At 38.1% G+C, this 18081-nt stretch overlaps 1 protein-coding gene across 5 annotated transcripts in view; it reads left to right on the forward strand.

The window, feature by feature from the left end:
* The window catches only part of erbin (erbb2 interacting protein), a 106844-nt gene that overhangs the window by 57744 nt on the left and 31019 nt on the right, over positions 1–18081 (forward strand). For all 5 annotated transcript variants that reach the window (XM_041811748.1, XM_041811747.1, XM_041811746.1 and 2 more), the window contains 6 exons: positions 2645–2723; positions 3098–3187; positions 6039–6095; positions 13330–13393; positions 15366–15440; positions 16122–16266. In XM_041811748.1, the coding sequence (XP_041667682.1) occupies positions 2645–2723; positions 3098–3187; positions 6039–6095; positions 13330–13393; positions 15366–15440; positions 16122–16266 (510 nt within the window). The remainder of the gene's footprint in view (positions 1–2644; positions 2724–3097; positions 3188–6038; positions 6096–13329; positions 13394–15365; positions 15441–16121; positions 16267–18081) is intronic.

The raw sequence follows: 18081 nt of genomic DNA on the forward strand, positions 1-18081 counted from the left end.
TAGCACATTATTTAACTTCAATATGTTCTTTAATCAGTTAAGTTAGTGGTTCTCAACCGGTTGAGCCACAGACAGTACAGAAGATGCAACAAAGAAAAAGGGCAAAACAGCATGTTTTTCAAGAGTCTCCTAGACAATTTGGCTTTTTATTCCCAGGCACACACCTGTGACCCACTGAAGAGGGTTTCACAACCCACTTTTGGGTGCCAGCCCACCAGTTGAGAACCACTGTTTTATGTCATTTTAAACGTGAACCTAATGTTTCATAAACACTTACAATGACTATATCATGAGGCCCCATGGAGCAAGAGGCCTCTGCTCTACCTCTGCCTAATGCTAAAACCTTCTTTGTCTGCCACACCAGCTTGGACTGATAAATCCTGTTTTAAAGTTTATGTTAAAACCTGAAAAATTAATGAGAACAAGACTGCTGTTACAGTTCAGCAAGTGACTAACTGGCAACTTTGGGCAGGTGTGCCTGTATTAGTTTTTTCCTAAATCCATATCTGATGACCATATAAGACACTGATGAAATATAAAACAAAGAGTCAGTCGAGATGACTCTTCCTGTTTTAAACAGCTGCTGTAACGACATCTATGAACATCGTCAACTGAAAGTCACCAGTCAACATGGCCACTAATTTAGCCATTGCACAAGAAACTTTATGTATGTATGTATGTGGAGGAAATGTTTTGGGAAAAAAATAAAGCAGACAGTGCTGATAGGACCACCAGTTATCAGTCTGAGCCAATCTTATGCTCATATTCCTTGTTGATGCTGGTATTATGTTAGTTCTACTATTAGAATTAATGTCACAATAGCCTCATGAAGCGTTTCCATATTGGTAATTTACATCCCACACATCAGATAGTTGTTTACAGCCAGAGCTCTCTGGGTGCCCTTTCGTGATATCCTCCAGAAGAAGAATATTGACAACTTCACTCATAGCACAGTTGAATGCATACACAAACACAAGGTTGAACAGAAAGTATATCTTCAGCCTTATTCCAGCTCCATTTGACTATGCCAAGTCACAAATTTGACTCTAAAACATGGCGAGTGTACAGGAAAAAGAAGTTGTTCCATTGAGTTCCATTGAGTCATGAAATTGCCCTCTGAGGATGTGTAAAACTACACCTTAGGTTTACGAGATTGGCAAAAGCAAAACAAAGTGTCAAAGCTAGGGTAGTAAGGTATATCTGTACATAACTGTGTAACTGTGAAATTACTAGAGATGCTACTTTAGCGTTAATCAAGCTTCAAACAAGGTGTGTGATGTGAATGCAGGAAAGGCTAGGGACTCTAATGTATGTATAGCTGACAGTTTAAAAAAGTGCTTTTCAGGTAGCTGTATTACTGACATGTCAAAAATTATAGGGTAAAAACTGGATTTGCCCTATAATTTACAAAATGAACATCGTTATGCTGTACCGAAAAAGACATGAAACTAGTCGTTAAGATCATTAGATCATCAATGAAATGTTTGAGGTAATTAAGCGACTAGTACACCTGTTTTTCCATACATGTAATGGACTTCTTTCACCTCCTGTTGGCTGAATGAAAAAAAAAAACAGGTCTGAGGCACTTCCACTTCGGCTTCACTTTCCAGTCCTATCATCCCATCTAAGGTTCTTACACAAACAGTGAGAGTATCTGTTCAAGGTGCTCAGCTCACAGTGTCACAACAGCAGTTTCACTGAGTGGGAAAGTGACAGCTATTGTCAAAGAGTGACATTTACCTTCTTTGAAGATAAACATTTGCACTGTTCAGTGTGACACAGAGCTTCATACTGGAACTCCTCAATTTTTGCCTGTTTGATGAGAACTTTCTGCTGTCAGTCGTTTCCTAGTCTGACATTTAGAACAAAAAACAGATGCCAGGGGTTTGACACTTCTCTGTTATTATGCCAAAACGGATGAAGAATCATATCAGGTGTCTTTGCTATTTTAAAAACACCCTCTTGTTGCATATTCCATACACACTTTGAAAGTATTTTACCTCTGACGTCACTATCTTTTGTTATCTTTAGGCTGTGAGTTATAAAAAGGTAGTTAATAGTTTCTGTGTAACCTTGAAGCTAAGCAGAACAGAAAAGAAGCGTGCAAGCTCTGCTGAGCCCTTTCATTTAAAAAGGAAAGGTTAAAAGGTAGTTCTAATATAAATGCATGATTGTGGAGACAGGTCAGTTTAAACCAATGCTGAAGGATGTTGGTGTGTTTTCTTGACCCAGAGCTGCATGTGACCTGTTGACATTAAAAGAAGCTTATCCTTCCTTACAAAGCACTCGGCGCCAAGTGTTGTGGACACAAAACAAAGTGGGTGGAAATAAACCTTCAGACTCAGTCGCATCCCTGTTCTTGCTGTTTGCACAGAGCTGACAGAGAAGCTATGGACAGTATTCTATGTAATCACTGAGGACAATATTCTGTATGGTTGTATGGTGCACACAGTACACCTGTGTTCATTTTTTACAAAGCTTCTCCTGTCAAGGAAAAGCACGATCACCTCATTATCACTCATCTTTTTTTGTTATAACAAGACTCAGATCTTTTGTGTCAGCTCTAATACTATGGTTAACATATAAGGCATTCTCATATTCTACAGAAACCTGACATTTTTCCCTCTCACTGTTGTCTGTCTAGGTATCCAGGAGTTTCCAGAAAATATAAAGAATTGCAAAGTCCTAGCAGTTGTAGAAGCAAGTGTAAATCCCATTTCCAAGTGAGTAAAGCACATTCTTTTTTTGACCCTGTCTCACTCCTTTTTGGTTTAGTATTGCACATGTTTTTGTCTTAAAGTTTTCTTGCAGTGCAGCAGCTCTTGCAGGCTTTTGTTGGAAATGATGTCACCCCTTTATATCTACAAATTTATCCCTTAAGACTGTTTTACATCATGATGTACATGCCAGAAACTGGGGTTTAAATTGTCACCTTGTCTGTGTTTTCTCTCATAGTCTAAGAGGTTAATTATAGCCTTGTGTTAATTCCTGTTTCTTTCTACTTGAATACTGTAACTTTTGTTGTTTTGGGGGGCATTTCTTTGTGTTGCACGATTGTTTTGAGAAAATACAGCCTGATCGATACTTGCTCTTACAGGCTCCCAGAAGGCTTCACCCAGCTTCTGAGCCTGACGCAGCTCTACCTGAACGATGCCTTCCTTGAGTTTTTACCAGCCAGTTTTGGCAGGTCAGTTTGTTCCCCTCTGCTTAATAAATTGTTTCTAGCAAATTGTACAAACTGTGCACTAAAGCTGCTGATGTTGCTGAATGTGTTATGAGAAGCCACGTGCAGTAGTGAGCTTACATGGACATTGCCCAGGTAATGTGCGGTTAATCTGATTTAAAATGGAACCTCTGCATTGCACAATAGAAATCAATACATTAGGAATTCAATAAGACCTTTGCTAGTTGTTCTTTCTAAAAGCTCTGAATTGCAAAAAACAACGGCAAATTTGATGCAACAACACAGCTTAAGATTTCCTCTGACTATATAATCCACAGCAGGAGCAGTGTTACACTGACAGAATATTGATTATGATGCAAGACTTCCTTATGTCATCTCAGGGCTGTAGCTGGTGTCGATGTAACATTTTGGGAACAAATTTAGTACATTTATGTTTGTATAACCCTGCTTGTGCTTACAGTATAGGTATCTATAAAGGGGAAAGACAGTTTTTTATTTTGAAGGATGAAGCCACAGCTATGAGCACATTGTTTTTATTTCTATTAAATAAAATGGCAGTTTTATGAGCAGTTTTAATCGATACGTTTGTAAGAGCAAAGTTCTAAGTCTTAGGAGAACAATGTAACAAAAGAGAGTCATATTATGAGCTTCATTGTAGCTTATTGATTTACTCACTAGCTCAAAATTTTTCTCATTTTAGTTTATTGTTCACTTAACAGACGTTTTCTGAAGCTTCTGTGAAGGACTGCTCAGCAGCAAGCAGCTGTCGGGCACAGTTAGACACTCTCTGGGAAACACTGTGAAGCATCTAGCATCTTGATAGAGAGTGATTCATCATTCAGGAGGTGGTACAGATCAAAAGCAGAACATTTAGAGAGTAAATATTCGACTGAAATCCATCAGGTGACATCATCATTGATCATTTTCTTGTAGCAGCTTAGTTTGTAAAATGAATCACTGCTTGCTAATAAGTTGGTCATATCAGCTTATGAATGAGGAAACGTATGTCCGTCTTGGTTTCACAACTTATTCTTCCTGCTGTAAACTCATCAAAACAATAAGTTTTTGCAGATTCAGCTCTTTACAAACTGGCACTTTGAATAAAGTGACTATTTTTAGTTGTGAAAGCAGGGTTAGACAAGGATTCTTTAAGGCAATAAAAAGTCTAATGAGGTCTCTTCTTAAATTGTGGGAGGTCATACATTTTTAGATGCCTCTTTGACTAAGACGTGCATCTAACCAATTGTCATTTTCCAACCAACATCTAATTTTATTTATTCTCTCTTGTGTATACACTTGTTGACGGGACTGTGAACAACATTTACAGCAGTGTAGCCCTAACCTGTCTGTGCTTGTCAGCCCTGCCCCTCGGTGTGAGCAATGAGAGTTGGTAGTGCTCAGCTGGGAACCGCATCGTGTCAGAGAAATATCAGTGAAATATAAAAATAACCCGAGAAAATTTTATATTAAACCACACAGTGAGAGCTCATTGTTCCTAAAGGCCACCCAAGAAAACACCAGTAAAGCAGTGTGAAAATAAAATATGACTTAAAATGTCAATGAGCTGATTTTCAATGAGGAAAATTAGTTAAAAATTGATTTTTCTTTATAAAAACTCCACAAAAGGTGTCACAGGGTGTCTGCGGGTTCTTAAAAAGTATTGAAAGTTTATAAGTCAGTCAATTATAAGGTCTGAAATTTTGTTTTTAATTTTTATATTGGTCCAAAGTGGTTGTAACTTTGTTTATGCTTTTGTGTTTTATATTTTTGTTTTTTTTTTCACATGTGAGATTTGGGCATTTACAATTCACCAAGATTTATGGAAAGAAATTATTGAAATTAATACTACTCAAAATGAACTATGGCTGGTTAGCTGCAACAACAAATAAGCACTAACAATTAAGGCTTTTTAATCTTAATTAAAGAGTATTATGGATATACTGAAATGGGCAATTACACTTTTTTTTTCTTAATTTGATGCTCTTCTACTTTAAAGTTTAACTGCAGTATAAAACTTTTTTCTTATAGTATTATCTCAAAATTCTCCAAGAAAGCTTAATTTGAATACTGTGATTAGAAGTACTACCAATTTTTTCTTTTCTTTTCTTTGTTGTCACATTTTTGTCAAATACATACATAACTGTTTCCAGGAAGTGACAACTCCAGTGTAACCAGTATTACCACATGGCCCCCATGGGCCCCCCAACTCAGCTGTACAGACTGCAGAATGCAGGATCACTGAAGTTGCTAAGTGGGAACCTCCCTTCACCCGTTTTTTTGTCCAATTAGTGCCATGACGTATATGGAGGCTGGACAGCATGCTCTAACGTCAGAATCGACGTCCGTCACACGAGCTCATACCACACACTGTACCATTTTTTATTTTCATTTTCAACTGGTGTCACCAAGCCAGCAGAATCACTGAAACTCGTTTGTAGTTAAAACAATAATTAGCGTTGACGTCAAACATGAGACATGAGCTGAAGACTAGTTCAGCCCATCGGCCATTTGTTATCATGCTACTTTTTAATGGTCATCCTGCTTTAGTGCCGCATAAGTCATCTTTGTTTGGGCAAATAGAATGAACTAAACACATAGTGTCATGTCGCTGGTTAGAGGCATATAAGCCTGCAGAGGAAGCTGTTTAATAAGAACTAATAATACACATAACTCTGCTGTTGGGTGTATCATGATGAAGTTTATTTATTTGGACAACAAATAAAGACCAGAATCTGTGGAAAGTCACTTAAAATAAAGGGTATAACTAATTGATCACATTTTGTTTGACAGTGTAGTTTGAATAAAAAATGTATTGTTGCACTTATAAATCATAACTCTTTTTATTTGACTGCAGACTGACTAAACTACAGATCCTGGAGCTGAGGGAGAACCAGCTAAAGATGTTGCCAAAGTAAGTGTCCTTTTTTACATCACATTTACTAACACTAATGACAGCGTTTATATTTGGTCTGTGTCATGAACAGTGTCAAGATTTTAGTCTGTGATTGGTTCAGCACAACACTCACCTTTCATATCTTCCTATTAGAGTCTCTTGTAATACCTTTAGAGTCACATTTTAAAGCCTCTCTCACATCATATTTGATTTCCACCAAGTAATTGAAAGTCTAAATGTGTTTTGTGCTGGTATTTAGTGACCATATGAGAGGAGGGATTTTAGAGTTCAGATCCAGGTGAGGAGCTGTAGAGGTTGTATTAACACCTGTTTAAAAAGCTATTTATTGACAGTCATTGTGGGAGTAGAGAACATTGAACTAGCCAGCAAACTTAAGTTGTGCTTTCTTTGTGTCTGTTTCGTTCTTATTTTAAATTTCAGTTCATTTTCCTGATTTCAGGTGGTTTAAAGACTTGGTTTGTGTGATTTACTGTCTGGTTCTGTAATGCTATGTATGTAATCATGTGGCTGTCGAAATTTGATTGTGTTTCGGGCCTGATCAACACAAATAGACTTTTTAGATCATATCAGACAGGGATGCACACTATTTTGCTGATATCTGATATGCCAGTATTTCTAAATTTATTTTAGCTGATTATATATTTTTTAAAAATCTTTGAAGGAACCTTCAGTTGCTCCTGATCTTACCTGTTCCTCTTACTATTACAGTTAATTTGGTTCAGTCAGGAACACATGGATACACAGTGCATACATATGGATACACATGGATTTACAGTTTTACTCCACAGAGAAGGCTCTGCTCTAAAGATGGTCCCTGGGTTAGTCAAGCAGCATGCTCTGACTTTCCTGGGAGCGCATGGCTAGAAACCCCCATAGGAATACATTAATGACAATGCGTTTTGTATACATTAGAATTAGTTCAAGAGCAATTAATCCATAGTAGCATGAATCTGAAAATGAGGGTGCAACAAGCTTTATGCTATAAAGGAGGAGGCTGGGGTGGAGGAGGTTAAGCTTTGCTAGCAGCAGCAATGTGGTGCATCAGCATTAATGCAAGCAGGGATTAGTAAGAAGTACATCAGATTTAAATAAACGCTGTGTTGAGAGAAAGAGCTGTGATTGGCTGTGGGAGCTGGGAGGTGATAATTGGGATCAGCTGGCTGTCAGCTGATCACATCTGGACGTATGATTACTTTGTCCTGCATGAACTAACGCTAGGCTTCATTTATGAAACAGACATAAACCTAAATAAATATTTGAAGTTACGATGGATGGTAAATTAAATCTTTTCAAATGAAGATATTCATTAAGTGGAAAGTATACATATTTTCTTTGTATTACATGTGCACAACATAGTACAGCCAAGCTTCCTCTGCTTTTTTGAGGACTACAAACACTATATAGACAGTGAGCTCTGTAGAATACATTGTTCTCAGGGATCCTTGAAAAGTCTTAAAAAGTTTAAATTGGATATTTGAAACTTAACCCTATAAAAAGTCTTTAAAAGTCAGATTTTTACCAGTGAGAGGTCTTAAACTGCAGAAGACACTTTGACAAAGACATGGTTTTATCCAGTTTTCATTATGTAGCCAGCCTCATACGATTTAAACCTGTATGTAGTGTTTGTCCACATTATAGACAGACAGGAAGAGTTAGCATGGTTCTGTCAGAGTTTCTGAGGTTTATAAACACTTTGAAGTGTCATCTTGTCTCTTTATCAATGATGTCCTGTAAGCCTCTTTGTACTTGGCAGATAGTTTATAGATGATACAATGGTAAAATTCAATTATTCAATTATTTATGGAGCCTATTTCTTCAAAAACAGATCAGTTATCCTAATTAAGCAAGTAGTTTGCAGGGTGGCGTCTTGAGAAAATCCTGACAGAGTGCTAAAAACACAAGATATAAACAAGTAAAATATTAAAATAAAATATGATCTTTTTTTAATGAAACAGTCATGTTGGTGCACAATTTATGTAGAAAAGTACCTTTTTATTTACACTCAAAAACTCCATTAGCTCGTTAATTTTCATCTCTCAAATCCTTATCTTTATCGATCTTAGAAAGCATGAATTTGTCTAGCTTTATTCTCTATGTATAACTCAAAACTCACTCAAAACAAGTAGGCAGGTCTTGAGTTTTCACTCTCACTTCCTTATTATCTTCTTCCTCACAAAACCCCTGCAGTGTCTCTTTGTGTCCTCCAATCTGCCTCTTTTTTACAGTACATTCCCTCCCCACCCCTCTAACTGTAGTATTAAATTCCACGGTGTTACGTAAGAGCCCCCCTTCTCTGGCGGCTTGCTGTGGCAGGTTTTATAATCCTCCGCCGAGACAGTGCTGAGGGTTATTTCACCATTCGAGAAGTGCCACTGGGAGATGAAAATGTCCCACAAATATTTGAGAGAGCTCCAGGTGACTGTGGGAGAAGTTACTTTCTCTTTCTGTCCTCTCTCATGCTTTCCGTACCGTTTGTTTCATGTCCTTCCCATTTTTCTCCGCAAAACTGCATCTCCCTCTTCGCCCTTTTTTGTCCTTCCTCCCTCTGGCTCGGTTTCTGTTATCACTCACTTTTTCTTATTTTTCTCTGACTGACACATGGGGTCTGCCTGTGCTGCAGCTCCAAGCAGATCCCCTCTGCCCGCTGTGTTTATGTGACGGAGGCCAGACCTGTTAAAGGCTGGAGTCCTGACAAAGAAAGCGACTAATGATCGGGAACGTTGCCAGAGCAACGCACAAGCATTTCAGAGATGTAAACAAATGTATGCGTGCACAAAGGGGCACAGCAGAAGTCTTTTCAGGGCTTCCACATAGAAATTGCAGCCTCTTTTCTCTCAAAGACATGGAGCACATGCACAAACCTAAAGTCCCTCTGTTTTTAAAGTAGGATGCTGCGTTCTTCACAATCTTGAGGTCAAAAGGCGTAGTGTGAACTCACTCTGTAGACGAGCCAGCATAGCTCATTCTTACTAACCCCCATAAGCTCACATGGGGGTCGCTGGTGTTTCTGCCAACTTTGAGGTAAGAATGTGACAAAGTTGGCTGCAGCTCAAGAACATCCACATAATAGTTTTCACATTGCAGCGAGTACTTAAAACAACACCAAAGGGCTTAAATCAAATGTACGATTTAAGCCGCGTGTCTCACATTCTCGTTTTATGACGAGCTGCTAAAAAACAAAACAGACTCCACAGAAGTCTTGGTGTGCCTCTTCTTTCCGTTCTTCTGCTGTCTCACTCGTGTTTTAAAGGTTCATGTCCGCTGTGAGAGGATCATCATATCTGTTCCCAAACAAAACCCTGTACATCTACATTTCATACACTTACAGTCCCTCTTGGTTGTGGGTTGAACTTCAGATTCCCTCTTAAAACTTTAATCTTAACAGCTATGCTGCTCAGATAACAAATAAAGGGGAACATTTTACAAAGGCACACCCAATTGATCATAAAAGTTAGATTTTGTCCAGTGTTTGTGGGATGAAGGGAGAAGTTTAACTCAGACAGAGCTCATGTTTTATGGTCTTTGACTTGCAAAGAATGTATATAGGAGTGGCTGTGAGAACATATCTCCATATAAGGTTTAGATTCTGTTTCTTACACCCATTGCATTTTATCTAGCAAAAGCATAGGCTGATGAAGGAAAAATATAGTAGTGTCCTGTGCTATTTAGGCCACACTTTACTTTAAGAAACCATATTAAGATGGTATTTGTAATTTTATTTTTTAAGTTATGTTTGTGTATTTCTTTCCTTCCTTGAAATGTATTTACTACAATTCTTTGTGTTACCAAAATTTTGAAAATATAAAGACATGATGAACTGTTTTTATTGCATTTCATGTGTTACATCTGAAGTCTGGCTCGGTGATATAGACCAACAATCTTACAATGGTATTTTTTTTAACTTAACAGCATTGCATGACATATATCTCTATGTAATTTTTCTGTAAAGAAATTACAAAAATAAAGTCAGTTCCAAGTGCCAGCTGCACAATGTTTACATTTACATGAAAAATGGCATAAATAAACCACCCAATTTTAAAAACACATCAGATAAAATTGCACCTAATTGCACCTAAAATAACAAAGAATAGATATGCTTATTCCCTACTTAAATGTAGCATTTCAAATAGATCTGTTCAACAAGCATATGAGTGTTTGTGGTTCTTACTGTAAATGTTTTTTTTCCCCTTCAGTCAAGTTTTATTTGTATAGCACATTAAAAAACAACCTCAGTTGACCAAAGTGCTTTACAGGCTTAAAACACTGTTAAAAGATGTTCAAAAACAATAAATAAAAGCACAATAAATACCTTATTCAAACATGATAAAATAGGAACTTTAAAAAAAAGAATATATATCAAAATATCAAGCTCAACTTGTCTTTAAAGCCAGTGCAAATAGGTGAGCCTTCAGCGAGGATTGAAAGTTGTCTACAGACTGAGCAGTTTTAATGTTAAGAGGTTAACTGTTCCATAGTCTAGGAGCAACCACAGCGAATGCCCTGTCACCTTGAGTTTTCAGGCTTTATCTTGGAACATCATGAAGCATCTGGTGTGTTGACCGCAGTGCTCTGACAGGAGCATGCCAGTGCAACAACGCCTTCAGGTAGTAAGGAATGTGTCAACCCCAGCAATGCTTTAAAGACAAGTAACACAATTTTAAGCTCTTTCCTGAAACTGCTTTAAAGGCCTGTATTATGCAAAATACACTTTTTCAGGCTTTTCTATCAAAAACATGTGACCCTGGCCTGTCCACAATCCCCCCAAGAATCAGAATAATCCATTCCCTACCCCCTCTCTTTCTCCACCTTTCAGAAAAAGGAAAAGCTGTTCTCAGATTTCCCCCTCCTGATGTCATGTAGGGAATTAGCCCCGCCCCCAGGTTTGATTGGCCCTCCCTGCTTGGAAGAAAGTTACACCCTTCTCTACTGATCCTCCTCTCAGAACAGGAGAGCCACATCCATTAGGCCACATCCACTTCCTGAGAGGGGCGTGGTCAGGGATGGAGTCAGATGGCTCAGTAACATTTAAAGGCACAGACACAGAAACAGCTTGTTCTGAGCAGGGCTGGAACAGAAGGGTTGTTAGACATGTAAAAATCCAACACTGGAGTGTTTTTTCAGCAACAAACTTCGCAGGCATGTTTTGGGGACCTCTGAGACCAATATAAACTTGTCTTAAAGGGGTAAAGTATGTGACCTTTAACAGACTGTTGAAGGTGTTTAAAGGACCTGAGCTTTAAATAGGCCTGGTAAAATCAACATCAGCAAAAACCACATCATGGTTAACAACATTGCTTTATCCTATATCTCACTTAAATATACATTAAAATAATAATGTAATATTGTATAATAATCAGCCTGGCACATTATCTGGCCTTTATTCGGCATTGTTTTTCTTATTATCAGTGATATGAATTAATTAGAAAGTGTGTTACTTTTTCTCCTCTGCAATGTGTGTCCTCCCCTCTGGCTCTGTTTTCACTCTCCAAAGTCTCACCTAACGTCCAGCCCACCCAAAGCCTCGGTGTCACTGACAGTGCATCATCACTTTCTATTTTCTTGTGCTGTGCTGTGTCTCGTGTTGATAGAGCTGGTGCTAAATTTTCCTATTTTTGATCACCTTTGATCAGTTTAAATCCCTGCTGATATTTGATTACTCTATGTCTAGACGTCCAAAAGTTATCATCAAGCCCTCTTGCTCTTAAAAGGCTGATCTGCTAAATCGTTCTCTTCTTAACTACAGCTTAGCTTAGCTAAGCAGTCATCGTCTCTCACTTTGGCCTCTATTTCAGCCTCTTCCTCTCCTGCTCTCTCCTGACATATTTGTAGATTTTTTTTCCTCTTAACTGATAATGCTACAAGTATTAAATGTAGTTTATTTCCAGCTTTGGAAGTGAGGGTTTCTTAATTGGAGCTGCAGTGTTGCATCAGAGATTCAAGGCCTTTGCTTGCAGCCATAGTTAGCCCCCCTCCTTTCACATATCATTTTCTAAGATTGTCTCATGTGTTAGCCTTAAAAAAGAAGGGCAAAATTTTTTTACCCCTAATCTGAAGCTCTTGTTTTTCAAAAGGTGATATTGTTATGCGTGTTGCTTGGATACCAGCTCATGATGTACATGACTTTGCAGGACAAATTGTGTTTACTTGGTGTAGGAATTGCTGGTAATTATGCTAGAATATGTGTATAACTTTTATATAAAGATACTATTTAATATTATCAGTTCCATATCAAGCATTTAAATCCCCCTTCTTTTGTTTTTACTCTATGGTGATTATTAGATGACATTTTTGACGAGTGCTGGTTGTCAGACAATTTTTTAGTTTGCTGCTCTAGTGGTCAGGTCATTTGGCCTTCGTTTTTACTATAAATCAACGGATAAAAGATAATTCAGGTAGTGAGCCAGAGTTACTGGCAGCTTGTCGTGCATTTCATGAGGTTTTGATGACAGTGTCATTTTGGATAATCATCTGTAAGTTAAAAAGACTAGTATGCTCCAGTTCCTGAATCTTTCTGTCTGCAGAGTAAAAAGGGGAGGGAGATTCAACTGGAAAAATGCAAGAACTGATGATTTGAATTTTTCAGTGTTGGAGGGCAACCCAAGTTCATTTGCCATGAATCTACTGCAGGGATTGAGGATTAAATGCTCTCAAAGGTGACTTTTCAGCACATGTTTGGGAATTGGAGGCTGGTCAGCTTTGCAGCTAGAAATGTGAATTTAGGCTTTTTGTGGTGACTAGGGATTGAATGGAATAAATAAAGATTTTAAGCAGTTGAAAAGACCTGTTTTTATCTGCTTGTTTACTTTATATCACAGATTTTGAGCCTTTGACCTGAATGTGGGGGGAAAAAATTCTGGAGCAAAGGCTTAGGGCAGGCATACGTCATATTTTCCATTATTTAGAGCATATTTCTGTCACGCCTGGAAGCTTTCAGGTATTTATTGCTTGTAAAAAGATTGAGCAAAGGGGGTAAAGTTAGAGAATGTATGCGTTTTAATATCTGACATGAAAACTAACCGTAAATCTTTTTCTGGCTCATGTTTTGGAGCTCAGAGCTCGCACTGCAAATCATCTTTACTGCTCTTTTGTTTCAGTGAAAGGTGGTTTAGTGACACTCTCCACTTACGAAAACATAAAATATATAAATGTGATGTGATGTATGACTGTATCATTTAGGAGTGATGTGATTTCCCCATTGATCTCACACCCCGTCTGTCCTGTATGTCCACAGGAGCATGCATAAGCTCACACAGCTGGAGAGGCTGGACCTGGGGAGTAATGAGTTCACTGAAGTGGTGAGTATCTGTCAGTCGCTTCGCTGATGCCCAGGGCTTTCTACCTTTTTGGAAGTGACCTCAACTTCTCTGTCCTTAATCTGTCTCTTTCCTTATCCTTCATGTTTTAAATCCAAGCCTCCTTTTAAAGCTAGTTCTTTTGTTTTTATACATTATCGGTAGTTTTACATGGTAAAACAGCATTTGATGCCTTCATTCTTGTTGCAGATTGTACAACAAAATGCATTAGGGTTTTCCTATCAGAATAATGTTCATCACATTCATTGCCACAAATGTGTTTATTCATATTGGTTATGATATGGTTATCAAGATTAGATACAGTATTTTTTTTAAAGCAACACTATTTCTGTGTGATAAATCAGGAGTTCCCAAACTTTGCCATGCCATGGATCCCCATATAGTGCTGTTTCAAGGCGTGATATTTACACCCCTGTGCTGTTATGCATTCATCCTGGATATCACAGAGGTGTAAATCAAGTAACAGTGGCCTTACAGGGGTGAGAAAAGGACTAGTCGAGCCCATGGAGAAGAGCAGTACTGAACAGACAGGGACACAACACCACTACTTTGCAGAATCAGTATAAATGTCTTCAGGCAAGAATCCATTTATTGACAGAAGAATGTCCAACTCTGCTATAGTAGTCAGCTAGTTACTGTTAGACCTAGCGCTGGTAGACCTTATTAACAAGTTAGCAAGCAGCTGACTGACTGTATGTGGACTAGTGACAACATGAACAGTATCACCCTCAAAATCCACATACTTCGTCTGCACAGCATCCTGTACACAAAGCACACTCCCTCTTTAGTCTGTCTTGCAGTTCCACAGCACGCACTATGGTCCGTCTCTAGTATGTAGCAGATCGGCCCAAACAGGAACAAGGCTATGCAAAGCATCGGGTCAACTTCAAAATAAATCCCAATGCATGAACTTTCAATTATTAATCTTATCACTATATTACCATTATGTTCCATTCTGTGTCACAAGCCACAGTCATCAGCCTGTCAGAGGGTCACAGTCACTTTTGAGGTGTGGAGAACCACAAGATTTTACGTGAAACCACACACCATTTCTAGAAAACACAAACCTCTAAATTTTCTAATGTACTCACCCACGGTAGAAGCAAAATAAACCCAGACTAATATCAAAATGAAGAGCAAATCAACCTCAGAATGACAAAGTAATCTATTAACATACTACTCTCATGTTGGACTTTTTAATGTCAACCTTTGAAATGAGATTAATCATGACTCACAATTTTGATCTTTTGACAGTCCAAGTATAAATTCAAGAGTAAATTGATCTGAAACGGCATTGTTTGGGTGTGATCATCATACCTGAAGAGTTTTGATCTAGTATGATTGCATTCTGACTTGCATGATTACAGGCATTTTAAAAGTCCAGCTATAGTCAGCCTAACACAGCAATTAGACTTTTGCTTAGGCTGAGTGATGGTGATGTAGCCACTTTTGTAGATAAAAACAACATATTTCGCTCTTATAGGAAGCTCTGTCTATCTGAGTTCCCTTAAACTTTGAAAAATGATCTAGTCTTCCTGAATAAAGAAAAACTTTTAATGGACTTGCTTTGATTGAGTGCATTTGCCTCCAGTTTTACGCTACTGGCTAAAACAATCTACTGGAGCATCTCAAACTTTGTATCCATTAGTCATTCAGACCAGAAAACATGTTGAAATATGGGCTCAGGTTAAGACAAAGGAGAAGAATTCCCCTCTGAGCTTTGGCAGAAAAAGAGCTCATATGCAAACAAGGGGAAAAAACAACCCTGATTAAAACTTGATAATCCCATAAAATATGATATATGAAAGGCCTAATTATTAAATTTGAACCTTTCTATGTGTTAAGCTCTACACCCTGTTCCTGCCCATAGGCTTACACACTCTTAACACATGCACATGCTCTCATAGAAACATAACCCTATCACTTAACCTCCTTTTTTTCCTGGCATTCACAGCCTGAGGTGTTGGAGCAGCTGACTGGAATCAAGGAGCTGTGGATGGACGGGAACAGACTGACGTTTTTACCTGGGGTATGACACAAATTCTCGTTCATTTATAAAAACTCTCTGTGGCCTCTGCCCAAAACATCGTCTTAAGATTATTTCCCTTGATTTTCTGTCTTGGTGTCTGCTCAAATCTCCATCAAACTGAGGTGCAGTCAGCTTGAATCAGGCTTCCAGGCCTCTGAAAACCAGCAGAAATGAGCGCCACTTTAGAAATGTTTCTCCCCCTGGATGAACACGATTAGACAATTTTACAGGGGGAAAAATACTTTTGGGTTTGCAGATGTCCCAGTTATAATTAGAAAAAAAGGCAGATGTAAAGTAATTATTTTCCTTGAACATAATTAATTTATAATGATGTTTTGATAGTCAGAATGTGTTACAAGGGATTCATTTTCATCCAAATGGGCAGCTTGTTTGTAACTGGGTCATAATTAAAGCATTTGTTCTTCTGCCAGCACTTCAACAGCATCAGCTGTAATCACAGTCGGCTCTTTTTATAGCCACTGACGTTTCTATGAATGCTGCAGTCGTTTCCCTTTGGACATAAATACAGATTTAAGTATAGAATATAACAATCTGGCGTGTAATTTTACTGTTATTTCTGTGTTAAACCAACACTGCTGCCTGATGCTTGGTGTGCATGAGGTGGTAATTATCAGTCAGGGTTCTGTGTATTAATTTGTGTGTCCTGGTTTATTGTATCAGATGCTGGGGACTCTCAAACAGCTGGTGTACCTGGATGTTTCTAAGAACAACCTGGAGATGGTCGATGAGCAGATCTGTGGCTGTGAGAGTCTTCAGGACCTCCTGCTGTCTAACAACGGCCTCACACAGCTGCCAGGCTCCATCGGTAAATATTACATTACACTTGCACATCTCGTTTGAAGAAAACGCATTATGAAACACCTTTAAATTCTCTTTAAACTATTGCCAATACATTTCTCATTTAATTCTCTTTTCTGCTTAGCTAAAACACCATTACGTCAGAAAAGAAGAAGCAGAAAAATCTGCTTAAAGCAGCTAACAAAGGCTGGCTGCACACTAGACACATTTAAAAATGTAGGAGAGTCACAAAATTAAGGACAGTTTTAACCACTTTCTAACATTATAGTCCTATAAGGGCACACATTGGATGATTCAGCCATGAGACCACACCTGCTGTTTATAGTAACAATTGCACAGTTGGGATTCCCAAGATGTGAGATTAACAGAAACTCTTCTGATCTAACATTACTTAACAAGAAAAAACACTGAGTATGTTGTAGTTATGTGGTATGCTTTGCACAAGACATTATAAACACACTCATGATGTTGCCGTGTTTAAAAAAAAAAAAAGATGTTCTTCTTTTTCCAAAATTCCATTTGGCTTGGAGCACAGTTGTGTCTGTTTGCTGACATGGTTGTGAGCTGTAAAAGTCAGAAAACATCTGTGTGGTGCCCCTTCTTGGTCTGCCCTCTCATTGGCTATTGCTGGCATTCTGTCAGAGGCAGCCCTATCTGGAATCCAGTGTCAATTTTGGAAGCTATTTTAAATTTAGTATTAGTTAGTTTAAGTCTTTAGATTAAAATTTTCTTTAATTTAAGTCTCAGTTTAATCGTTTTCACTCTTGGAAGTTTAAGTCTCAATGAAAAATAAAGAATATTTGGGTCCAGATTTTGTCGAAAAGTCTCACATTTTAGCCTTTACTTCTAGTCAAGGCATTTATTTTCTTCAACCCATTTAATCAGACAAATTGTAATGTTAACTTAATAAAGATCTGTTATTAGCTAGTCTTATCCAACATGCTTGATTTAGGGCTCACAACCAGGCCTCAGATCATTTAGTGTGTGGTCGGCCTTAGTGTTCTTCTCTGTCACATGTGGGTATTGTTGTATATCAGGATTGCAGGCTTTTATAACTGTTCAAGGGTTGACTTCTCATTGACTTCATTTCAACCATTAAACACTTTAAAACACTAAAGGTGAACCAACTTTTTAAACTAATACTGCAAAAAATTATTAACCCATTAGACCTGAGTCTGCCAATATTTCCTAAATTCTTTTTTCCCTAAATCTTTCTAGCATCTTGAGTCATGAAATAGAAAACACTGAAAGTAAATCTTTCCCAAGGATATTTTTTTATTACCGTCAGTAAATTCAATCAAAATGCGGGACTGCAGGTCTGCAGTCACATCATGATCTGGCTTGACATCTAATTCCTTGTTGTTTAAATCTGTGGTGCCTCAAAACTTTTTTTCATCACAGGCCCACTTACATGGGTCTGACAATAGCCAAGCCCCCAAAGGACCCAAGCAAAAAATACTTAGAAAAACTGACTTTTACTTTGGTGTCAACAATTGATGATATTGTAAAACTGTGTTGATTATATCCAGCCAGAAGAGGCCTGGTAAAGCTTTTGGATAAACAATCCACCAAGCACGTTACTAGAATTTAGGTAGGCTGATATTCGGCTCTGCAGTCAAAGCCTTGTGCCCCCGAAGAGCTTTGTTCAGACCCCATGTTGGGAACCAGTGGTTTAGTTACTGCTTTAGCCAGTCTCTGGCTGTACAGCACTGTACACTGTGCAGCTTCTATAAATTTTCATCAACTTTTCCATGTTTGAGGCTTAATCTACCAAACATTTTTATCCCATTCTCCATTCTTATGTATTTTAGCAAATCAAGCA

This window comes from Cheilinus undulatus, linkage group 17, assembly GCF_018320785.1.
Source record: "Cheilinus undulatus linkage group 17, ASM1832078v1, whole genome shotgun sequence".
Lineage (NCBI taxonomy): Eukaryota > Metazoa > Chordata > Actinopteri > Labriformes > Labridae > Cheilinus > Cheilinus undulatus.